The sequence below is a fragment of the Cryptosporidium bovis genome, assembly GCF_009768925.1.
Source record: "Cryptosporidium bovis isolate 45015 chromosome Unknown contig_31, whole genome shotgun sequence".
Lineage (NCBI taxonomy): Eukaryota > Apicomplexa > Conoidasida > Eucoccidiorida > Cryptosporidiidae > Cryptosporidium > Cryptosporidium bovis.
In genome coordinates this window covers 27,825-53,337 of record NW_027125018.1, presented here as the reverse complement: position 1 = coordinate 53,337, position 25,513 = coordinate 27,825, and the positions used below count along the sequence as shown (strand labels likewise).

The following is a 25,513-nucleotide window of genomic DNA, read 5'->3' as shown; positions in this document are numbered from 1 at the left end:
TAATTTAGCTTTTGCTTCAGCTTCTTTTTCTAGTTTAGCATTTTCGTCGGCTTCCTTTGCTTTAGTTCCATCATTTTCATTATTTTTTTTAGTGTCTATATTCTGTTTACTTTCTGACTTATCTATATTGAGCCCTTTTTTCAATGAGTCATTCTTTAAGACAGATTTTGCTTTGGGCTTAGGTGGTGGCACTGACCTTATGTTAGATACTAATTCTGGTTTAGTTGATAATTTATTCGCTATTTCTTCATTGTTCGTATCTTTCTGTGTATCATTATTCTCCATTTCAGTTTCTTGCGATATAATAGGTTTTTTTACATTTGAAACTTTACTTGGTACATTCTTTTTTGGAGCAACATTACTAGGTTTAGTAGATAAATCATTCTTGCTTAAATCAGAAGGTTGTAATGATGATTTTGGTATTAAATTTGCCTTTGCTTCCATTTTTGTGTTAATTTTTAAATCTGATTTTGGTAACAATTTACAATCTGATGTGGTATCCTTACCTAAAATTGATTTAGATTCAATAATATCGCCTCCAATTTTTTTGTAAAGGTTATTGTCAATATTTACAGACTCTGCTTTTGATTCAACTTTTTTGTCTAAATTTATATCATTAGACTCAAATTCCCTAATAAAACTGTCTTTATTTATAACTGATTTTGCCTTTGGTTTTGGTGTTGATGAAATTACCCCAACCTTGGTTGAAGAGGTTGTAGAAGGTACCAAAGGAGTGGGTTGTTGTGTACTAACTGACTCTGGTATAGTTTTGTTTGCATCTTTACTAACACTTGTTATGTTATCTTTTGAATCACTTGAGAATGCACGACTTCTAAATGTATTCTCAACACTTTCTCTCCTGCTACTTTGTTGCAAAGCATATAACTCTCTCTCTAATTTAGTATTCTGACTATTTAAATCTTGAATAGTCATTTTAAGTTGTTGTATCTCGTCATCCTTTATTTTTGTATTGTTGTCAGAAATGTCCAATTTTTCTTTCAATATTTTTTTCTCAAACTCTAATATATCCATTTTTTCCTTATATTGTAATAGCTCCCTTTCAGTATGTATTGCAGATTCTATTCTGTATGTTAAAGCTTCATCTAATGCAGTATTCTTTTTACTCAGTTTTTCCCTAAATTCTTCATCCATTTTCTTTTTTTCAATTAATACTGTTTGAAATTCTTTCTCCACGCTACTCTTTTCCTCTTTAATTAATTCTATTTTTGTTTTCAAATTATCACTCTCTAAACTCATTAACTCACTCTCAGTTTTCAGTTGATTTATTATTCTCTCATTCTCCAATGCTTTAACTGTGGAATCCTGCAATTTGCTATTTAAAGATGATATTTGATTATTTAAGTCATTAATTAATTCAACTTTCTTTGTTAAGTCATTTCTTGTTAAGACTATTTGTGAATTTAAATCCTTGATTAATATTTCATTTTCATCCAAATTTTTTCGCATTTCTATCTCTATTTCTCTTATTCTATTACTGTAATTTATACATTCACTTTGTTTTTCCTTCAATTGAGCCTGTAAATTATTTATCTCGTTTTTATTTATTTCAATAACAGAATTCAATTTTGTAACATCATCCTTTAGCATGTTTATTTCGTTTTCTTTCAAATTTAAGTCCTTCTGATACTTCAATATCTCATTATTTTTTATATTCAATTGATTATCTAAATATTTACCATTGTCCCTCTCTTTATTTAAGTCAAATTTACATTTTTCTAACTCTGAATATGTATTATTATAATGTTCAGTCATTGAACTTAATTCTTCACTTACTCTTGTCAATTCTGACTGCTTTAAATCTAATTCATAATTTAAATACGTATCTCTATCCTTATAATACCTTAAATTGCTTTCCAAACTCTCCCTTTCTTTAATATTATTATTGATCTCTGAAGACAGTCTTATTATCTCTCTTTCTTGTTCTTTTTCCTTTTTACCGTATAGCAAACCCATTGTTGTCTCTTTTATATCATTTTCCAGCTTTCTACACCTCTCCTCGTAGTATTTTAGTGACAACTCCTGTGCATTCTGTTTTTCTCTTAGTTCTTTTAATTCTCTATCCTTTTCTAGCGCTATTTTTTGTGCATCTAATGCGTTTATCTGGAAATCTGCCAATGTATCCTGAATATAAGAGGCATACTTTTTATCATGTATATTCCCTGCATTTATCTCCTTTTTTACTAATGGTATTATTTTACTTCTTTTTTTTTTGTCATCATACTCACTATGAGTATGATAATAACTTGTTGTTACCATTTTACTGCTACATATCACTCTCTTTCCCTTACTTTCTCTATTCGTTCTTTGTGTGCACTCTTATACTTTGTTTATTACTAGAAACTTCAATTAAAAAATAAAAACTTTAATATTTTTAATCAAACTCGGTTGTTCTTTACTATTATTTTACTTCAAATGATATATTCACAAACTCATAATCATTTGCACAAAAAATAGTTTGTTCACACTAGAAGAAAAAAATACTAAAATCTTATAACGTTTAATTCAAATATCTATTATTTAAAGTTACCGGTACCTATAAATACCTAAAACGCACGCTCCCGCCTACTGGCGCGCAGTGGGAATCTAAAATTTTTTTAGATATCTTTAAGTTAATTTATTGCGAAGAGTGATAAATATGCAAATAAAAAAATGTGAATATATTTATATTATCTGCTTAGCTAAAAAGAAGCACTATACTGATGTAAACACTGAATGTTTTGTTTAATTTTTTCGTTACAATCTGTGTTAGAACTATCACTTTCAACACTTTTATTATATACAACATCATTTTCACCGCTTCTAATACCAAATTTCTGCTTAGCCTTGTAGTAACACTTTTTGTGGAATACATTTCCGCAGCTAAATACGAGTAGCTTTTCTAGTTCAAAGTTATTTTCAGTACCAACCCCATACAAATCTTCAACTATATTCTCAATGTAGTGTGCCTTACCATAGTAATCATTATTAAAGAGGTAAAAGTTATTTGTACCTTCTGAAACAACTTTGAGATTAAAATAAAGCGAATTTTTGTTGTCCGCTTTTGCTTTATTGGAACTTTCATCGGTGTAAATGTCTCCAACTCCACGAGAATAATTATTTAAATCATCAGTATTGTATAGCCATTGCTTACAAATATAACAAACATCAGAGTTATAGTCATCTAAGTGGTTGTTTTCTGTACCACCTTCTCGGATCAAATCGATATTTACTGCCTTTTTTGATGAATCTATCAAAGAATTGAATAGGAATACAAGGTCATTCTGAAACAACTGTGTTAATTGATCATTACACTTATTTATAAATAGTCTCGTATTTATCATATTAAGGGCAAGGTGGCGCCAAAATCTGCATGGTATTTTATTTGCATCTTTAATAATAAGTAATAATATTGGTTTAATGAAATTATAATAATTTGTTATTTGGTTTGAAAATATTTGGTTTAGTTTTCCGTTGAAAATAATGCATGAGATGTTTGCGTATTTGTTTACATATCCCTGAAGTATATACTGATAATGTTCATTTCCAAGAATGTGAAATGCTAGTATATAATATAACACAATCATCATTTGGGTACCATTTAAAGTTAAATTTCCACAAGACGAACTCTTAATTAAGCTAATATGTTTAGCATTCAAATGACTGCTTGCCAAATGAAAGTTACCGTTGCTACTAAGGTTTGCAGTTTTAATCAATTCACCTATTACATTTACAATTGAAGATTCACTTTTTTCTATATTAATGTTGTTACCATTATTGTTAAAATATTCAATAATGTATTTGTCCATATTATAAAATAAAGATTTAATTAAAGCAGCGTACAAACCTAAAAAATCCATATTATTTGTTTGACTATCATTGTTTGAAAAACAATAAATATATAAAAAACTAGATAATTCCAATATGTTATCCAAAATATTGTGTATCTGCGTTTTTTCAGCCATTTCACAGTCATTTAATATAATGATTATTGAATTACCGTCGTTTGATCCTTTTATATTAACGTTAAATGTCTCTTTGTTATATTTATTACTGTTTAAAATACTGCTCAAACTGTTCAAGTATTCTTCAAATCTGTAAATACAGGTATTAACTATTGAACTGTATCCACCTATTTCACCAACAGTTTTACACAATGTTGGATTTATCATAAATATGTGATTTATATAAATCATTCCCAAAGGTAAATCGTTTTTTTTAAGTAAGTTAAAGAATTTATCTAGAGGGACATTAATCAATTCATCGAAAAAAATAGAGTTTTTATACCAATGATCCAGCAGCATCAATATCTTGTTTTCAGTTACATCCTTGTGATTATTTATATTGTTTAAAGACAACTTAACTTCACTAATGATCATCTCTAAGTAATCAGACAACAAATTGTTTATAAAACTGTTCCATTTTGAATAATTGCTTCCCTTTTTATATATATTCCCTCCATTAAATAACAATGAATCAAGTAATAGCCTGTATAATTTACCATCTAACTCATTCCTGAGAATACGATTATAATAGTCTATACATTGATTATCCTCATTACTTAAGGGAGAATTCAAACATGAAACTTCAATATCATTAGGCACTTCATTATTAACTTTAAACGTGGTCATGCACTTTTCCAGTATATTTATTATTAAATCAATTGTATTCAGTGAATCAATTTTACTTAATAAATCAGCATATTTTGTTATTAAGCTGAGAACGTGATTGTAATCAAAAACATTAAATTTAATCCCTTTTTCAATAGTACTCATAATATAGTTAAAGGAGAATAGTAAATTATTGTTATTATCATCAATTATATATAATTCTTTCAATATATTGTTATTAATATATTTTTCCTTTGAAAATATATCCAATATATTCTCCAAATCAAAAACCTGTATTGATAAATATAAAGACAAGTTATAGAAATAATATTTTTTTAATATTAGAGATATTCTTTGATTAGCCTCCAAATCACTAACTTCTATATTATTTACTGGATTACTCGTGTCATTATTAACAATGTCAACCTTATTTGTATTGGATAAGTCATCATAATAAGACTCGTTATCTAGGAAATCAATATTATTGTTTATTAACACCAAAAAATTTATTCCCTGATTGTTTTTGTTATTTCTAATTATGGCCATTATCAAATAGTACTCTATATTATTGACTAAATTAAATAGCATCTCCTTTGATTCACAAATTCCAAAATTTAATTTACGTATTAAAGTAAATATGCATTTTATAATTGGAATGAAGCTATTTTCATCATTAACATTGTATTTATCCAAGTTGTTTAATATAGACATAATATAATGACCTGCCATGTAATAAACGTCTAAACTCATTTTTGAATATTCTTTGCTCAATAACATTTCTAAAATACTGTTTTTAAAATCAATATCTTGATCAAAATCTTCTCTTATTTCAGTTAATATAAAGCCATTGTTAATATTATTATGATTTTTAATATTAAAGAATACAAATACTTCCAACCTTTCTTGCATTATAAGTGATAGTTTCTCATAACAAACTATTAACTTGTCTATTTTTTCCTCATCATTTTCATTATGAACAAGTAATAACTTATTTTTTCTATTGTTTAATTCCAGAATAATGTTCACATAAATCCTAATTGATGTTAATATTAAAACATCAATATAGCTTATGGAATTAACACCTGTTATACTTTTATTTGAAACATTTGAGGTCATTAATTTAATCAAGTCATGAGTATTGTAGTCCAATTCAAAATTCATATCATTGCTATTTTCATAGTTACGTACGTACTCGTTAAAAGGATATTTACTTTTAAATAAGAACGAAAAAATAAAGTGGTAAAACTTCTGTATTGTTGAATCACTTTCAATTTTATATTGGTAGTCTATAATGTTAAATCTTTGTCCATTTTCACCATTTAGTTCAACCAAATAATAATCATTCAACAGGAATAAAATAATTCTCTTGAATAAAGGCAACAGTTCCCTTCCATTGTATAAATACAAAGTAATATAACTTGTCCACAAATTATTATTTTTAAATATTGGGACGAACTTTAACCATGGATTATTATTATTATTATTATCGTTTCCGTTTGTATGACAATTAAAAGAATTACAAGTATTGCTTTCGTCATTTACATTAACAACTCCATATTTCAAAGTTTTAATCATTAAATACTCAACCTCTGAAAGCAGAGCTTGTTTATCATTTAGTTTACCTTCTCTATCACATATTGAAATAACGGCACCGTACCAATCTATGATAACTGAAATAATGTCATGATTAATATATCTCCACTCTATTTCACCGGAAACAAATTTAAATACAATTAATTTTATGTAATAATCAAATAAAGTCATATTAAATTCCTTTTCTGAATCTTCAATTAATATACTTACATCCCCATGTGTTTTTACTATTGGTATTATTTCGGAAAACAGATATTCCCACAGAAGCAGTCTTGAACTGGAATCAACTATTAAACCAATTATCTTCCTTATGTAATTACTAACTAAAACAAACTTTCTTTTATCTTCAATCTGTATACTTTTTAAATGATTAACTACTACGTTATTCAATAGAGAATTAAAAATATTCCTTATAATTACCAAAATCATTTCTCTACTAAGACTTTTCCATGTCAATAATGGAGGCAACCTATTCTCAAACAATGCAATGAAAATTGAAGAATGTTTCACCCAGGACAACACATTCGTATCTCCTTGTTTTAGCTGTTCTATAATTTTATTATACTCGCTCTCTAAATACGTCATCCAAGACTTGAATAGCATTGTAAACGTTATTACTTTATCATTCAGCAGTAAAATAACTTTATTCGCTTTATTCCCACAGTTATTATTTATGCTTGTGCAGGTAATCAATGAATAGTTAAACAATTGAATGGTTTCATTAAAATCATTTACTATATTTTGTGAAACAACAAGCAATTTCTTATTTTTTTGGCCATACTTGTAGATACAGACTAGAATTATATCCTCTTTCTCCCGGTAGACATTTGAAATAACTGGATAAAATTCACTTAATTTATTTTTAGTTATATTTTTATTCACTAAAATGCTATTATTACTTTCATTCACATTTTCTTTAACTGTTACAAGGCTATTTGAGTCTATATTATCAACTCCTCTAAATGACTTAACTATGTTAAAGTCCGAAAAGGTATCATTAACCTTGATTGTTATGTTAAGCCCTTCTGATTCAGTGTTTTCCATTAGTTGGTAGATGTAAACTCCATTCAAACCAATTAAAAGCGAAATTAAGTTATCACTAATTACTTTAATTCCGTTTATTGTGTCGAATAGCTCTAAAACTGTTGTTAAATTGATTTCTATATCTATTTCGTCCGAATCTTTATATTCACTAAAGGATTCTATTTCGTATATGCAAAGATACCTATCTATCGATATTAGTATTTTAATCGGATGTTTCACTGAATCACTTGTCCCAGCTGAATTTATATCTTTGAATACAACACTTGGTCTGAGCCAATTTGAATGTAAACATGTTATATTGTCATACTCTCCAATACCAATTGGTATATTTTTCGATTTTAAATCCTCATAAACGTCCACTACCTTGCATAAAGCAGGATGTGGTAACATGCTTATTATTGAAAACTTTCTTTTACTGCTAATTAAATATAACTGATAATAATCCATTGGAATTACATCCCTCTTGTTTACGCTGTTATTTATCATTTTGCTAGCACTGTTCTTAATTAATGGAGGAGTTGGAAAGGGTTTAAATTCATGTATTAATTCTTCAGTGGAATGATACAAAAATATATTGTCCGCAATAACCCATGAATTATCATTAATAATTGATTCAGTATTGCCACTATTTTTCTGTTCAAGCAATAGAACAAACAAGTTACCTTGTAAATCAGATACAAATAGTGCCAATTTAGATAAACTTTGATTTCTGATATCAATAAAATCGTGATTTAAAATCCCCTGTTTTATGTACCTTATTGATTTATTTATTAAAAAAATACTTTCTTTGAAGACAATATCCTCACTATCTTCGTTTCCTCTTAAATACTTTATAACTAACTGTGAATTTATCTTCCATATAAAAATACTCCCATCCACTCTAGTTACTGACAAATATACATAGTCTTTGTTTTCCGTTTTTGTTACTGATATAGATGATATTTTAGATACTAAATCCTCGCTTGGATCAAACAAAAGTAAACATTTATCTTTACTAACATCTAACATGGCCACTATATAACCTCTTATCGTACCTATAAATAACAAACCATTATTATCATGAGCAATAGCTGAAGGAGAGCCATACTTCGTACAAGACAAATCTGAAATATCCTTAATGCTATTATTGTTATTAAAGCCACTTATACTATTTAATTCAATGACTTCTCTTTCAAATACTTTACTGTTTCCACTTATTGCAAAGTTATCGCATTCTTTGTTCACACTCTTGGCTGTTTTTCTGTGACAATTCAGTAGAGTTTTAAATATGCCCTTTTGAGAAAAGTACTTTACTTTCGATATTTCATCTTCCTTATGTAAATAGGCCTCAAACAGCATGTAGTTATTAATGTCAATTTCATCCTTTATTGCCAAAGCCTTATTTTGCCTTATTATTTTTCCACTGTTCATAAATACGCTTAATGATCTTTCTATTATATACTCAAACACGCTGACATTGTTGTTCTCAGTCTCATCTATTTCTGATTTTGATGCAAATATTTGTCCTGAAAAAGAAAATGACTCTGAATTGCTTAAGGATAAATCTTGAAGAGATGCACATGAAAATGAGCTTGAAGATGGGGATAATGACAATGGAAAAGATGAAACAGAGTTCCTAGATAATGGAGAAGGTGAGTATAAGTATGATGAACCAGATAACGGCGATGAAGACGAATCTGATAAGGAAGAAGATGGCAATGAAGGAGATGAAATCATTAATAAATTATCTTCGTTGTAATTAGAGTGAATAGCGTCCGGTATGTCAACTTTATTATTTCTGTTGTTTGTAGATCCTGTACTTTGCATAACAGATAAATTATTATCAGAATTAATATCTAAAAGTATCGATGTGTTAGCGGAATCATTAGAAATTAGATCATTATAAAACTCTTCAACTGACATCTTCAAAAATGTGTATTTCCTATTTTTGTGTCAAATTATATTACATACAAACTCTCAATTTTGGGTTCCAGTTAAAAATTCATCATTAACACTAGTGCATATACAAAAGGCAATAAAAATATATATATATATTTTGTTTTGTTTTATCTTTATTTGTGCTTTTTGTTTGTTAAATATATAAACTGCAATTAAAACAATTCTCGGCCTTTTTCCTCAAAATTGTGTAATTTTTTCAAATGGAGCCAAAAAAAATTGACTGGGATAATTATTTTCAATTCCAAACAAAAAAAATAATGTTTACTCATTAATGTTATTTTTTATTATAAATTTATTTTAGACCAAGAAAATTTTATTTAATTGATATCACCGTTTTATACGTTACCTTGACGCTTTTTTGTCTATCTGCCTTTATAAACAAATAGTCAAGGGCCTGACTGTATTTTGACACCAAATACAGTCCATCAAATTATATTGATCATTATCAATTTTTTGAATTGAACAATGGGCTTTGAATTACTACTATCAAAATGCATAAATAGTAAGGAATTAAATAAAGAAGATATAAAAGGTATTTGTAAACTCTTGAATGACAAAACAATAGGCATAAACGACATTATTTTTTCATTAGAATCAGAACTTGTTTCTCCAATAGTTGATCAAAAGAAGAGAGGTATTGAAATAATTGGTGAACTACTTTGGAGCTATTTACCAAATGATAATTTTACAAGCACTCATATAAAATTAATATCGTGTTTTGTACTCAATTACATTTATGATTGGGCATGTATAGACTCAGTCATAAGTATAATAAGATGCATATTTGAAACTCAGAGTCCGGATGTAATAAAGAGCGTAAAAATAGATATAAGAGATGATGAAAATATATTTGAAGAGTATTTTTTCAATCCAGTAATAGAAGTAAAAGACGAAAATATTGGTAATATTAACACAGATTTTGGTAAGATTGAAATATTAGGCGAAAATCATGGTTCTGATGAAAGCAGAAGGTACTTAAAAAGCTACTTTGAAATTTGCTCTTATCATAAATTTAACAATACTTTTTGTATTGAGGATGCAAAAAATGATGAAGATTTATATAAAATGAATCTTTCTTTTTATCTTATTACGCAAATATTGTACAAAGTAACAACGAGACAGTTAGTATACAGTTCAAGAATAATTATTATTGACTTTCTACTCCTTATTCTAAAAGATGCCACCTATGATGACGAGTTATCTAGACTTGGTCCTGGAATAGTTCCAATCTTAATTCAACATTTAGAGAACGAAAAAGATCCAAGAGTACTTATTAAGGCTTTTCCGTTGATGGAACTAATGATTAAGAAATTTCATAACATAATCACTTTATATGATAAAAATAGCGCAGGATTATCTAATTCTGAAGTTAAAATCGAGTATGGTTATTACCAAATATATCATGGGAGAATACCTAAGCTGGAAAAAGAAGAAGAGAGAAATTTGATGGATAAATACCAATCACTGCTTGAGAATAACATAAATTTCAAGAATAAATTTGATAATTCCCTTGAAGATTCTGAAGAAGATCAATCATTAAAAAACAATGGTGAAATACTTTCTAATCTTATTTCAGAAACATTATTTGCTTATTTTCCTCTTCAATTCAACTCACCTAATATAAACAATAAGAACCAAAAGGGTAGAATACCAAAAAAAGACCTCAAAAATGCTTACTTTTCAGTAATTACTTGTTCAAATATTATTCAAGACACACTCATTCAGTCTATTGCTGAGTATGTAGATACACAAGGACTTTTAGAAGATATTGAATTTGTGGACGAAAGCACAAATGTAATTAATGAATATGGGCAAATAAACGACAATATTTTGAGTAAAAACTACGTTAATAAAGAGGCAAGTAATAAACCTATAAATATGAATAAAATGGATGAGGAAATATTTGAGGATATTATTTCCATTTTTGGAATGATCAAATATGAAATAGACCCTGTAATTATTAATAAATATATTCCAAGTGTATTTCTTTTACTGAACGAGTTACTCAAAAACACACTTATTTCCACAGATAAAATATATAAACTTTTAATCATAATATTTTCAATATTCACAAATCTTGAATTGGGATATAAATATGGACAAAGTGTAGTTATAAGTTCAATCAACAAGTTTGTCATTCCGAATATCCTTAACAAATTAAATTCTAGCAATCAACTGGACAAATTTTCATTTAATATTCTTGAAGTTTTTGTTTTAACAGGAAATAAAGCAATTATTGACAATATTAAGGATCATTTTTTGCTTAAAGATATTACTTATGATCATAAAGACATTGAGAGAATCAACCTAAACCTTAAGTTATTGATAACTATTTATATAATTAATAGCAATGTAAAACAGTGCTCTCCCTTAGAAAGTGATTATCTCACTAAAGTTTCTGTCGAAAACGATACTAATAGTGTTATGAATGTTGTGATTAATTTAGATGAATATAATAAAAGGGTTAAGGGTTTCTTGGAGTCCACTGAAAACAACATAAACAACTATATCAAGAAATATGAATCCACAAAGAAGGCGAATACAAAACCAAATCCATATGAGAGCTATTTTTCTTTGGCAGAAATTTGTATTTACACCATTTATAACTTTGAACTAGGATTCTTGAGTAATTTCCCGAAAAAACTATTCGACATAATTAAAAATGTTTGGAATGAATATTGTAGCCTAAATGAAAATGACAAAAATTATTTACTGGGCTTGACTTCTTTCTTTTTGGTATTTAAGAATGATGAAGCCAAAAATTATTGGTTGAGCTATTACAATAATGAAGACTTAAACAACTATGGCAATGTTTACATACTAGAATATGCACTTTATACAATAACGTCAGAGAATCACGTTATGGACGACCTAATATCCTGTTTTATTGAGAATATTAAAAGTAATATTGTTGAACTAATAAATAAGAGTGTTGAATTCATTGACTTTACTTATTTAAATAAAAAGTTAGCGAATACCATTGACATTTTAAGTTCAAATAAATGGAAATATGTTGATTTAAACAAACACTTAAATTTTAAATTGGAAGACTGGGTTTATACAATTACTCATCTAACAGGTCTATGCTTCCAAACAGACAACTTTAACATATTTTTTTTCAATAACAAAAACATGTACTATAATATATTCAAAAATATGGCTATACTTACAATTAAATTATTTAACATCCAAGTTTCTGGACCTAAAGGCGATTCCATATTAATAAATCAGTTGTTTGATATTATTTCAGATAAAATTCTCGAAATAGAAAACAAACTGTTTATTTTAGTATATATTAATGAATTTATGAATAAACTATTGATTTTTGATATCAAATTTAATATAAACAATATTGGAACTATTATTGACTACTGCATTGAATGGGTAAATGAACATCAACCATACGATAAAGATGATAAATTAAACAAATTAATTAATGACGAAATAGAAAAATTCATATTAAATTCACTATTAATGGAGAAAGATATAGTTACTGTTAAAAATTCCATATTGAGCAAACTGGATCAGAAAAACAATGTTATCATCGGCAAAATATCTAGATATTATCTATTCAGTCAGACAAAAAATTTCGAGATAATATACCAGGAGATAAAGGACTCTTTGCATAAGATGACAATTGAGAAATGTAGTGATGATTGCAAAAAGAACGATAATCAATCAAGCCCTGAAGAAATAAACAATGACTATTTGGATTTAGAGTTATTTGATTCCATTAAACTATTATACATTATAGGAAGTGACATGAACTTGCTTAAAAATCAGAATTTTGATAATATTTCCCTATTATTTGGAAATTCAAGATATATTTTCGAGTCCAACAATACTGAGAACAACAGTTCACTTAGCTCGGGCGAGAATTTAAGATCAAATGATGAGCTATATTTCATCCCACTTGTGACACTCTCAAACGTCAGTAACTTCACTACTAATATACTAACAACTCACAGTAATCATAATAATGGCAAATTTTTATACCAGCTCTTGGAGTACTATATTAGCAGTTTTAATATCAATGAAGCAACAAGCAATAACTACTATTGTACTAACAATTACAATGAAGATAGTGAAAATTCTCAAAATGAGTTATTATGTAATATGTGGCCAACAGTAATACCACTAACAGACAATTCCTACCCAATTATTGATTTTAATAATAAGTTAACTCAAGAGAAAATTATCGATATTAACAACATAATTGTCGAACACTATAAGAATGTATTTTTAAATCGCTTGTTGAACTATCGAAACAGAACCTTGTTTCTAATTCCATTAATTTCAAGCATTAATAATTTAAATATATCAACAATACTAAAAGATTATTCATCAAGTATGATAAATTCCATTCTGTTTTTGTCATTGTTTGAATGCACCAACTATAAAACATATAAATCAACTAGGTGCGAAAATACACATTTATTTAATTATATCGTTGACTTAACTAAGATTCAAAACTCCCCAAATAATAATGGAGTAAATTTAAAAGTCACACAAGAGGCCGATAATAATTTGGAAATGGACTCGAATTTGGTAGTTAAACTATTAAAAATGAAAGAAATACCAAAAAATAATTGTACTTCATATAGAAAAGAATTATTTATTTTCAATATACAATCTCTGTCAATTCTAATGAGAATAATACACTATTCAAGGGAAAACAAATTTATTATATACGAAAATAAAGGTAATGGAAAACACAAATTGGATTTCATATTTGAAAATTTAAGAATTTATTCAATATTCGTGTTAAATATTATCGAAAACCATCCCAATTCATTAGTTAGATTTATATCTTTACTAATAATCTCGCAAATATTTAAGTTTCCGTCTGTATTTAGAACAAATACTAAAAATATAGTATTAAAAACGTTAGCAATTGCCTCAAATAATGATCCAAATAAATATTTAAGAGAGTTATCATCCATTTTAAAACTCAAAATTGTTACAATGAATGACCATATATACATCTAATATATAAATAGTCACAACTTAAACTATGATTCCTAACTAAACGCTCTGTTTTTAAGCTTTCTATTTGCTGATTTTGACTTTTTAATATAATCTTGAGTTAGGTATTGCCTGGTTTCTTTCCAATTCTCTTCAATGAATTCGGGATCTTTCTCCTCATATATCATAGGTATTCTGTCGAATGCATCAGGATCCATCATTTCAAGTAATTCTAATTCTTCTTCGCCAGCATAATTTTGGTCTTTTTCAAAAGAGTTACCGTTTTTCTGTGTTTCTTCTGAATCTTTGAAAAAATCCTTTTTCCATTCTTCTATATTTAAACTCTCTTCAGTCTCGTCACTATCATCGCCTGAATCAGTTCTTCTCTTTCTTGTCATTTTTTGTCCACCTTTTACCGAATATTCAAAATTAGATTTCAATTGTGGCGCCTATAAATGCAGAAAATGGTCTCGTCAAAGTCGTACTATTTACCAAAATGGGTGAAAGTGAAAAAATAAACGAATTCTACAATCTTTACGTGCAGGAACATAGTCTGTTAAACAGATTGATTTACAAATTTAAAAATCAACACGGAAGGCTCGGACACTTTAGGAGTGTTTTCAGAACAAATAGAGATTTAAAGTTATTTATTACAGCCTATCATGAGACGTTTTTCAATAAAACCTCAACAGAGAACCCTGAAATATTTGGATTAAATGTCAAAGATCTTTCCAGGATATCAAGAAGGATCAAATGGGATTTGAAAGATGCAGGTATATCAATATCTAGACTAATTGCACATGGGTTTCACCTTTCTCTTGCCTTTTCGCTGTTCTCTATATTCAGTAGGCTTTATGTGAATACAATTAAACTCGATTCTGTTACAAAGTCAATTTTGGGTTCAAATTCAAATAAGGTAAAAAGTCTGCCAAATTTGAGCAATAATAACCCTAATGAATTAAATGATAAAAAAGATTCACATGGCACTAGTAGTTCCAGTTTTGAGTTTTTTGGCCAAGATGAGGATTTAGGTCATGTAATCTCCCCTTCCGAAAATATATTCACTGTCTTTGATAGTTCATACGTAGAAAAAAATCACATTGAGAACGCAGTTGCCACGGAAAATATTGAATATATTTCTAGAAGCGAATCTGACGCTGTTTTCAACAATTACACAACTATACAAGATGAACTTATACAGAGAGGTAAAATCGCCCTTACTATGAGAAACAAGAACTCTAGATTATTTAATTCGTGGAAAAAACATAAACTATTACGTTTAAAAAGTAAACTTGTATCTAGAAAGAAAAAAAAGAAAGATGGCGGTTAGTTTAAATTATATTTAGGTTTTTTAACAAAATTCAAGTTTGCAATGAAGTAAAGGTGTAAATTACAATAAGAAAAGTGTAGAGTAGCATTTTAACTATTTTAATATATTGCTATACATGTTTTAGTGGATATATATAATTTCACTGAATATTATCCTCGATATGGTAAGTTTTGAATATATATATACTTGTTTATTGACTCAAAATATGTTAATTCTCTTGTTTCGGTATAAAGAGTTCATTACAAGAATTACTGCTTAGAGATTTATCTGAAATTGAAAACGCTTCACCGAGCAACCATAATTTTCCAGATAATGAGGAGCTGAGCGACGATGATATTAAAGAGGAAATCGAAAGATTAATAAAGTTAGGCAGATGCCATTGTGGTTTAAAAGAAGATACCTACATGGGTGATGATAATTTGAATGAGATATATTCGCTATTTCAGGAGATAATTGACATGATTTCTCTAGTAGACAAGAAGATAGAAAAAAAATATGAAAAAGTAAAATTATTGTATAAAGACTACTTTCCAGAATTATCTAGTATTATAATCAATCAGATGGATTACTTGGAAGTCGTTGGGAGAATTATAACTAAAAATACCATCTCAGGTGTTAAATTAGACGACATTCTTCCAAACTCGACAATCATGACAATAACAATATCATTAAGCGCAAATAAAAGAAGTGTACCTAATAAAGAGGCTTACGACTCTATATTTGAATGCATCAAATATTCCAAGGAAATACTCAACGGAAAAAATGTCCTTCTAGGTTTTTTACAGGAACAAGTAAATAGGATAACACCCAACTTATCTGCATTAGTAGGTCCAGAAATAAGTGCAATATTGTTATGCAAATCTGGAGGACTTAGAAATTTGGCGGAAATGCCTTCTCAAAATATAATGGTACTGGGTAGTAATAGAAATAATAAAGCGAATGGCCACTTCTCCACAGGTCCTGTTAGAATAGAACTCTTACAAAGTACAATTTCCCAATGTGATATTATTAAAAATGTTCCAGAAATCCACAAAAAAAAAGCAATTAGACTCTTATCCTCAAAATGTGGGCTTTGTGCTAGAATTGACTTGACCTCTTGTGATAAAAATTCCCATCACGGTGAAAAATTAAGAAATTATATAGTTAACATGTTAGAAAAAGTTCAGGAGCCTCCTCAAAAACCCTTAAAAAAACCACTGCCAGTTCCAAAAGACTTTCCAAAATCTAAAAGAGGTGGAAGGAGGATTAGAAAGATAAAAGAAAAATTCAAGCAAACTCAAACTAGAAAAGAAATGAACAGAGTAAAATTTGGTGAAGAAGAGGAAGAATACACTGTTGATGGAAAAACCATTGGACTTGGAATGTTGTCCAAAGTGGAAGGTAGAGGCAGAATTAAAAATATCAGTTTTAAGAAGATAAAAATTTCAAATGGAAAATCAGTCAATTCTAATGATACTAGGAATGGGAATTCCAGTACTATATCTTTCACCCCTTATCAAGGAATGGTTTTCTAGTCTTAAACTGACTTTTTTTTACTTTTTATATGTTAAATTACCAATTCTAAATTTGTTTATTTATCTTTGGTTTATCGACTATTCTTTTCCGTATTATATCTTTATTCCTAGTGTTAGTTATTAAATAACTATTTATGTGCATGCAATTGTCTATTTTTGCCTTGTAGCATAATTTTTTTAGGAGACCTAATTTCAATGTCGTGCAGCTTGGAGAAAAAAATTTACCGGAATAAACGTAAAGTATAAACTTTTTTTAAAATTATCAAAAAGTTGTTCTTTTAGTAAATTAACATTTTTTTTAAACAATGACAGATCTGGATTTAAGTGCGTTAACTAAGAGAAAACCGTTAGTTTTAATAAATGACGCATATTGGGAGCCGAAAATAAAAGAGTGGGTACCAAAGTTAATGATAAATGATTTGGGGAAAGAACAAAGAGAGATTATAGTACAAAAACTATTAGTAGTAGTAGTAACACCTAGCAATATATCAAGATGTAGCGTATGTGGCAAAGTAATCAGTAGAGGTGAATATAGAATAGGAGTGCCGGAATATGATAGAAGAGGGGTTTATGGTATAATAAATAGATGGAATCATATAAATCCATGCTCACAAAAATTCTTTAAAAAAATAATTCAAGGATACAATTCCAATTCAGACGAAATAGAAAACAGGCTGTCTGACACTATTTATGGTTGGGATACATTGTCAATAGGAATCAAAGATGAAATAGTTGAATTATCTGCAAAAGAAGAAATAACACAAAGTAACGAATACACAATAAATAGCTCAGATGATTTAATAAATAGAACTGTTGTAAATAGCCGTCCAACTCCAATTAACCTAACTTACGACTTACTTCAGTTCCAAAAAGAAGGACTTGAATGGATGTGCAACCAGGAGAATTCCATAGCAAGAGGTGGAATACTTGCAGATGAAATGGGTATGGGAAAAACGATTCAAACAATTTCATTATTTTTGGAACACGATATACCGCCGATAACAGACGAAAATGTTAATGATAAAAAGAAAAAAGTATCGACAGGTAAAAATTTAGTAATAGCACCAGTTGCAGCAGTGCTTCAGTGGAAACAAGAAATAGAGAGATTCACGAAACCAGGGTCTCTTAAAGTTCACGTATATCACGGCTCAAATAGAAATAAGCTTAAGAACAACAATCAAGAATATGGAGTTGACATTGATCAAGCTGATGTTGTAATTACAACGTATCCAACACTAGAAGCAGAATATAGGAAAGTATCTTCAAGTTTCAAATATAAATGTCAATATTGCGATAGATCGTTTCTAAAAAGAAATTTGAGGTTGCATTTAAGGTATTTTTGTGGTCCAAATGCGAGAAGAACAGCTAAGCAAGCACTAACTGAAAGAAAAAGCGATGGGTTAAAAAAGGCAATGAATACATTAAAAATAGGGCTTGAAGATGGTGTTGACAAGGCCAAGCAATTGGAAGAAATTGCAAAGAGTCTCCCCACAATAAGCAATGTGTACAGGGAAATACTAGCAAAGGCTGATTTACTAGATGATGAGTCTCTGTCATCTTCTATACCTTGGTTCGTGAGTAGAAAACGTGTTAATATAAAAAAAGGCAACAATTATGATTCAAAACAAGTTAAAGAGGAGGAAGTGGACACTAGTGATAAATCAACTGTTATTCCCAAAGATATGGCTGCTGTTAAGAAAAAAATCAAAATTGATCCCATTGACAAAAAAGAGAACATTAAAGCATTTTTTGAATGGGGTGGAATTGGATTACCACTTAAAAAAGAAACCTTAAAATCAATAAAAGAATTTCTATCAAATATTGAAGCTAGTAAAGACCACTTGATGAACAAATTTTCATTAAACGAAAATATATTAAACGACCTCATTGTGCTTAGTAATAATTCAAAGAAACAAAAAAAAGATGAAATTATTGACCAAATTTCAAATGTATTTGGTATAAAAGATGACTCTAATCCAAAAACCATCAAGTCTGAGACTAAACGTAACAAGTCAAAAACAATGAGTAGAAAAAACAATAATACAACAAAAAAAAGAAAAATGAGCAAAAATAAAGATGAATACGATTACTATGAAGATGATGATGATGATTACGAAGTAGAGGATGAAATTGATATTGATGTGAGCGATGACGATTTTGAATATAATGATCACAAGGTTAGTAGGACAGGTTTAAAAAAAAGAGCAAACAAAAAAAAATCAGAAAGCGATGACGAATATGACTATAATGATGACAATGACAATCATATAATTGAGGTTGAGAACGAAGAGTATAATGACGAAGACATAGAACTTGAAGAAGAAGAAATCATTAATAAATTAAAGGAATATTCAGGAATATTTGAAAGAAAATGGTATCGTATAGTATTAGACGAGGCACATAGAATTAAAGCAAGAACAACGTCTACAGCGAAAGCAATATTCTCACTTACTTGTATAGGAACCAAGTGGTGTTTAACAGGAACTCCACTTCAAAACAGAGTGGGTGAATTATATTCATTGGTTAGATTTATAGGATATCATCCATATGCATATTACTTTTGTCAAAAAAATGACTGTAATTGTCGTCAATTAAATTATGTTTCACATATGAAATACTGTTCTAAGTGTCAGCATGCAAGGTCGTGCCACTATTCATTTTTCAATAAGATGATAATAAATCCAATAAAACGTTATGGTTTTTCAGGAGAAGGTTCCGAAGCTTTAAAAAGGCTCAAAAATGATGTGTTGGATAGAGTATTACTTAGAAGAACAAAAGTTCAACGTCAAGAAGATGTTAAATTACCACCTCTAGAGATCAAAGTACTGTATAACGAATTATCTCCACCAGAAAAAGACTTTTATACATCTATTTACCAAAGATCAAAAATAAAATTTGACACATTTGTAAATCAAGGGACAGTTCTGCACAATTATGCTCATGTTTTTGATTTAATTAGTCGCTTAAGACAAGCTGTAGACCATCCGTATTTAATTGTATATGGTAAATTTAACACAAGGGAAGACCTTTATGGAAATGAAGATGAACAAAAAACGACTTCATTTTGTAGCAACGATAGTGAGCATAATGAAGATACAGACTGTGAAGAAAACACCAGAAAAAAAGACAAACTGATCCCCTCTAAAAGCAGAGCCTCTAATAATGAAGATTTATGTTATATATGCATGGACAATGTTACACTAGACCAAAGAGTAACGAGTAAGTGTAAACATGGGTTCCATATCAAATGCATTAAAGAATATGTGGAACAGGCTCCTCAATTTGAGGAATGTATAACTGATAGCAATATGGAAAATGAGTCAAGCATGATTGGAGTTTTAGGTTGTCCTGTATGTTATGTTCCTTTAACAATCGACTTTAATAACATTTTGAACAACAATAAAAATTCATCTTTGAGTGACGAAGAGAATGATACTAGTGATAATTTGGAGTCTGAAAATCAAGAAATGCAAATTGAAAGGGATTTAGAGAGACTAGAAATGGCAAAAAAAATGGGAATAATAGGTAATTCAAGCGTTGAGAGTACTTCTTTAAGCAATGAAGAAAAAGAAGATGACATACTAACTTCTGTTAGAAACAAAAACATAATTAGACAGATTAAAACACAAGGATTTGAGAGTTCAACAAAAATAGATAGATTAATAGAGGAAATTAATAGAATGATGAATGAAGATCCAGAATCCAAAGGCATTGTTTTCTCACAATTCACTAACATGCTTGACTTGGTGTCATATAGACTTAAAAAATCTAATATTGGTTGTGTAATGCTTGCTGGGTCAATGTCTATTTTGCAAAGAAACAGTATATTATATTCATTCAATAAATTTCCTGATTTGAAAATTATATTGATAAGTTTAAAGGCAGGTGGCGAAGGTCTTAATTTGCAGGTTGCTAATTATGTATTTTTACTTGATCCTTGGTGGAATCCTGCTGTTGAATTACAAGCCTTTCAAAGAGCTCATAGAATTGGTCAAAAAAAGAAGGTTATGGCAATCAGGTTCATTACAAAAGACACAATTGAGGAAAGAATGTTCCAATTACAGGAAAAAAAACAACTCGTTTTCGATGGAACAGTTGGTGCCTCAAACAATGCATTAAATAAATTGAACTCTGACGATCTCAAATTCCTGTTTCAAAACTGAGTTGAGTTTTTTTTCTTTCTTAGTTCCTTTTACCTAAATTGTGATGATTACTTTAATATTCAGAATAACTTTACTTTTGTCATTACATATATTTTTTTAGTTCATTTCATCATCATTTAAATTCTGATATTCCGTTTTTACTACGAAAAACAACTTATCCAAAAAAGTATATAAATAGGGTCGACAATACGCCTCTAATACTTTTGCTTTCAATTTACTTTGCCTTATTAATTGGCCTTACTTATTTCAATGATCATTAAGTACACATAGCGTTAATGAAATAATATCTTACATCTCGTTCTTCAATTTTACAAGTCCATCTTCAAATATTAACATTACATTGAAAAATCACTCATTTTTTTAATTCATTTGTGCTTACTTTGATTAATATTTGTGTTACTACCAGCCGAACTCCCAGTTTGTTTAGTTCTCATTGTTTCTTTATACTTAAGTTGGAGATTAAGCAATTTGTGACTTTCATTATTTGAAATTAGAAAATCATCGTATTCTTGATATATTTTTAAAAGTAGTTTTTCAACCAATTTTTTGGCATTATTATACTGTTCAGAATCTGTTGAAGATATACATAGATGTAAAGGCTCATCAGCTTCTTGTTTATTATATCCCTCTAAATAACCAGATCCTTTTCCTCTTAAACGCAATTTTGACTGTGTTAATTTAAATATTTTCTTCATGTTAACTCCTCTCGTTCCGATTATTCTTCTCGCTATTTGAAATTGATTATCCGGTGGAATTTGTATTTCATATCTAGCCGTGTATTTCTTCAATAATGGTTGAGAATTTTGAATGTTTGAGTTGTTTGATCCAGAAGATAACAAAGAAGAGGATGAAGATGGCGAATCCATTAATGAATTAACAGAAGTAGAAATTTGCATTTTCTCTGTTCCCAATAACTCAGAACTGTTATCCTTTGAGTTTGGTTTATCTGTTGATAACTTAGAGGGTTTGATTACTTTTTGTCCGACATTACCACTATTCGATATTAGATTTAAATCTATTGAATCGTTCTTATTGATATTTGAACCTGCAACAGATGAGTATGTAACTGAATTATTAACTTTATTTATTCTACCATTTTCACAACTTTTGTTAATTGTGTTAAATCTATTATCTGATTTTACCGTATTTTTTGCATTGTTTTTTACTTCAATTTCATTTACCATGTCAATTTTCAAGCCAATATTATTATTCTGAGTGTAATCCTGGTTCTTATTCAGCCGAATATTACTTTTATTACAGGAGTCAGGAAAAATAATATTGTCATTTATATTGTAATTCATTCCATCATTCAATAAAGACGTCCACAAATCATTCTCATAAGATGAAATTTGTTGATTATCATAATTATTCCAAGGAGAGCCTGGTCCTAGAGATGTTCCTACTACTGAGTTCCCAATCATCAATCCTGAATTAGGAGTTCTTACTGCACTTATTCCAGTACTAGCTGAAAGTGTAGAAGAAAATGAAGTTGACGTATTCCCACAATTGCTATTACCCAAAATGGACATGTTATCAATCAAATTTAATGAGTCACTGCTACTATTCACGCTAGTGATATCTTTAATCCCTGAATAATTTAATGAATTAAAACCATCATCCCATTCATTTTTAGTTAAATCCATTGATCTCCCTATACCTCCTATCATATTATTTGATGTTTGATGCAAAAACACATGAATAAAATCCCCTTCTGCGGATATTTGCAAATTCTCGAGGGATGATAGAGCTTTCTCTAGTGAGTTTCTCGTTTCATATGTAATATAATACCCATCATTGCAAATACATATATCTAATATATTTCCAAATTGTGAGCACAAGTTAATCAAGTCAAAAGTATTTAGTTGGATATTTGAGAGTTTTTTTTTATTCATTGACTCAGTATTCGCGAATATCCTTATTCCTAACACGTGTTGGGCTACATTTTTAGCATCACCACAAATAATTGAGGATTGCTCCAAACTATTGTTCAAATTGTCAACGAGACTCATTTTACCCATACCATTTTCATTGTTATTCTCATAAATATTTATATCATTTTTACCACTAATTAATTTATTTGTTTCTTTTATTACACCAATATTCCGTTCACCACTTATTGAATTTGAATTATTATTCAAAAACAAATTGTTGACATTTTCATTACACATCATCAAGTTATCGTTCTTTTCGTCACTTAAATATGTCTTGTTCAATGCTTGGGTTAACAAATCCAATATCCCATTATCCTCCTCAAGCACTAGGCTGCTATTGTTCAAAACTGAACCTGCCTCTGTTCCGGAAAGTGAATTTATAAACGTATTCCCTGAATTTATTACTGGGAAATTTTGGTCCAAAACATTACCTACCCAGTAATTCTGTTGTGTTGTAGATGAGTTGCTATTGTTTGATCTCAACAATTTGTTATTAAATTCAACATTCTCAAAATCGTCTAAACCGCATCCATGAGATGAGTTATTATCCTGATAAATATCTGAATATGAAATAAGAAACTTTGGCACTTCATTATAACTTCTTTCTATTGTTGTTGTCATTGTTTCATTTTTTATTATTGACTCCCTATTGAAACCAACTTCAAAACCACCCAATTCTACATTATTCATATTTTCATTAACCAATGAATGTTTTAACTCCATTTCCAATAACTTTGGATTATCTATATTTGAATTCCTATTTATTTCTTGTGTTGTTTTCTGTACTTTTGGCCACTTCAACATTGAAGTTTTATTCTGTCTATTTTGGTCATAAACCAAAGGCTTAAAATCTTTTTCAATTGGATCACCAAAAACACAATTCAATTGATTCTTTAACATTAATTGTACTTTTGCTAATATTATTTTTTTAATAATTACAAATTCTATTTATTCTTATACTTCTCCAACCTATTCACCACAAAAATATTTCACACTATCCTATTTACTAATATAATTTCTCTAAATAATATCTACAATTTCATATGATTATAAAAAAGCAGTAGTTTCTAATATTACTCTAATATTTATTTTTGTTAATTTAAAAACAATAATTTTTTTAATTCAAGTGAGAGCCCATTACATCATAAATTACACTATATTGTCAATTTATTAGTATGTTATTCTCACCCTTTATATTTAATTTATTTATCTTGTTATCTTTCAACTTTTATTGTGTTGTGAACAATTCCACTTCTCACTCCCTCATAACTTCACTATTCTAGCTTAGTATCATCAAATATCTCTTTCCAATACATGCTTGGCCGCAAAACTCGTAAAATTCAACATTTACATCCAAATAAATGCAATCCCCCACGCGCATTAATATGCCATTCTCACATTAATATTCTAATTGTGCATTAATTTGCACTAATAAATAATGTGGCGCCGAGAACTCCCCTCAAATGCATTATCACACTGGTACCTATGAAAAAAAAATTATGATTTGTTGCGCTACAATTTCAAATATAAATAAAAAGCCATTTACATTACTGCTTTATTTTACACAAGTTAATGAGATTCAAACATAAGAATAATTCTACTGAGGAAAACACCCTATAGCCCGACTCGCAAAGTTTAATACGTTTTGTTCTAATCCCGTCGAATACACATACCCATTTTTTCAGCCATAACTTGCTTAAAATATTATCTTCCAACTACTTAATAATGATGTTCGTTGTTTATTTTGCTATGCTTACATACCCATGAGATTTCAAATATTGTAAACTAAATATCATTTGAGTTTTGATTCGATTTGGCGGGTTTGTTTTTTTTTAAATGAATGAATGAAAATTTAAGTGTGAGCGTGAAGCTAGATAATGAAACTTGAGGTAGGAGCATTATTCAACAAAATAAAAAGATTTAGATCCATTCTAGTTAAGCTAACATTTCTAGTTTTGTATATACTGTGTGGATACCACTTTGGTTTGCCGTAAGTTTTCAAAGTGCAGAATATTTGTACTTGGAGCATATTATAAATAGGTTTTTATCCTTGCACAAAATGGATAAAAATCATATAATATGTAAAGTTATCTATTCTTTGTTAAACAACCTCACATTACCACAAACTCTATGTAAATTACCGTTTTTGAATTCGTTTATTAACGTTTCAGTGGTTTAATTGTTCTCACTATTTTAGGATTGTTCTTTAATACTTCGTCCAAAAACAAAGATAGCAAGGAATTAAGCGCATACAACATACTAAATCCAGGTAAGATTTATAAAGTGAATTTATTAGTATATAAAATATAATTATTATCACTTTTCTCAAAATAACAAAGGTTTCAGAAGGATACTAGGCGACTTAAGAACAGAGCAATTTGAAAGGCAATTGTTCAATAGATACACAGAAAGCGATGATGATGACTTA

General features: G+C 28.8%; 9 protein-coding genes across 9 annotated transcripts; 5 read left to right on the top strand and 4 right to left on the bottom strand.

The window, feature by feature from the left end:
- Positions 1-318: 318 nt before the first annotated feature.
- Positions 319-2,277, bottom strand: FG379_002451 (myosin heavy chain; the record flags this gene model as incomplete). Its single annotated transcript, XM_067327781.1, has 2 exons — positions 319-464; positions 486-2,277. Coding segments are annotated over 2 exons (1,938 nt in total), but the record flags the coding sequence as incomplete, so codon positions are not given.
- A 422-nt stretch (positions 2,278-2,699) lies between these two features.
- FG379_002450 (large low complexity) lies at positions 2,700-9,146 on the bottom strand (the record flags this gene model as incomplete). Its single annotated transcript, XM_067327780.1, has 1 exon — positions 2,700-9,146. The coding sequence occupies one exon, from the start codon at positions 9,144-9,146 to the stop codon at positions 2,700-2,702; it is 6,447 nt and encodes a 2,148-aa protein (XP_067184204.1).
- A 501-nt stretch (positions 9,147-9,647) lies between these two features.
- FG379_002449 (uncharacterized protein) lies at positions 9,648-14,171 on the top strand (the record flags this gene model as incomplete). Its single annotated transcript, XM_067327779.1, has 1 exon — positions 9,648-14,171. The coding sequence occupies one exon, from the start codon at positions 9,648-9,650 to the stop codon at positions 14,169-14,171; it is 4,524 nt and encodes a 1,507-aa protein (XP_067184203.1).
- A 32-nt stretch (positions 14,172-14,203) lies between these two features.
- On the bottom strand, positions 14,204-14,545 carry FG379_002448 (uncharacterized protein; the record flags this gene model as incomplete). The annotated part of the gene is made up of 1 exon (XM_067327778.1): positions 14,204-14,545. The coding sequence occupies one exon, from the start codon at positions 14,543-14,545 to the stop codon at positions 14,204-14,206; it is 342 nt and encodes a 113-aa protein (XP_067184202.1).
- A 98-nt stretch (positions 14,546-14,643) lies between these two features.
- On the top strand, positions 14,644-15,477 carry FG379_002446 (uncharacterized protein; the record flags this gene model as incomplete). The annotated part of the gene is made up of 1 exon (XM_067327776.1): positions 14,644-15,477. One exon carries the CDS (start codon positions 14,644-14,646, stop codon positions 15,475-15,477), a length of 834 nt encoding a protein of 277 aa, XP_067184200.1.
- Positions 15,478-15,637: 160 nt separating this feature from the next.
- FG379_002445 (uncharacterized protein) lies at positions 15,638-16,991 on the top strand (the record flags this gene model as incomplete). Its single annotated transcript, XM_067327775.1, has 2 exons — positions 15,638-15,640; positions 15,711-16,991. 2 exons carry the CDS (start codon positions 15,638-15,640, stop codon positions 16,989-16,991), a joined length of 1,284 nt encoding a protein of 427 aa, XP_067184199.1.
- A 305-nt stretch (positions 16,992-17,296) lies between these two features.
- On the top strand, positions 17,297-21,154 carry FG379_002444 (Swi2 Snf2 ATpase; the record flags this gene model as incomplete). The annotated part of the gene is made up of 1 exon (XM_067327774.1): positions 17,297-21,154. One exon carries the CDS (start codon positions 17,297-17,299, stop codon positions 21,152-21,154), a length of 3,858 nt encoding a protein of 1,285 aa, XP_067184198.1.
- Positions 21,155-21,519: 365 nt separating this feature from the next.
- On the bottom strand, positions 21,520-23,985 carry FG379_002443 (RRM domain and KH domain; the record flags this gene model as incomplete). Its single annotated transcript, XM_067327773.1, has 1 exon — positions 21,520-23,985. One exon carries the CDS (start codon positions 23,983-23,985, stop codon positions 21,520-21,522), a length of 2,466 nt encoding a protein of 821 aa, XP_067184197.1.
- Positions 23,986-24,962: 977 nt separating this feature from the next.
- Positions 24,963-25,395, top strand: FG379_002442 (uncharacterized protein; the record flags this gene model as incomplete). Its single annotated transcript, XM_067327772.1, has 2 exons — positions 24,963-25,075; positions 25,257-25,395. 2 exons carry the CDS (start codon positions 24,963-24,965, stop codon positions 25,393-25,395), a joined length of 252 nt encoding a protein of 83 aa, XP_067184196.1.
- Between the last annotated feature and the right edge of the window lie 118 nt (positions 25,396-25,513).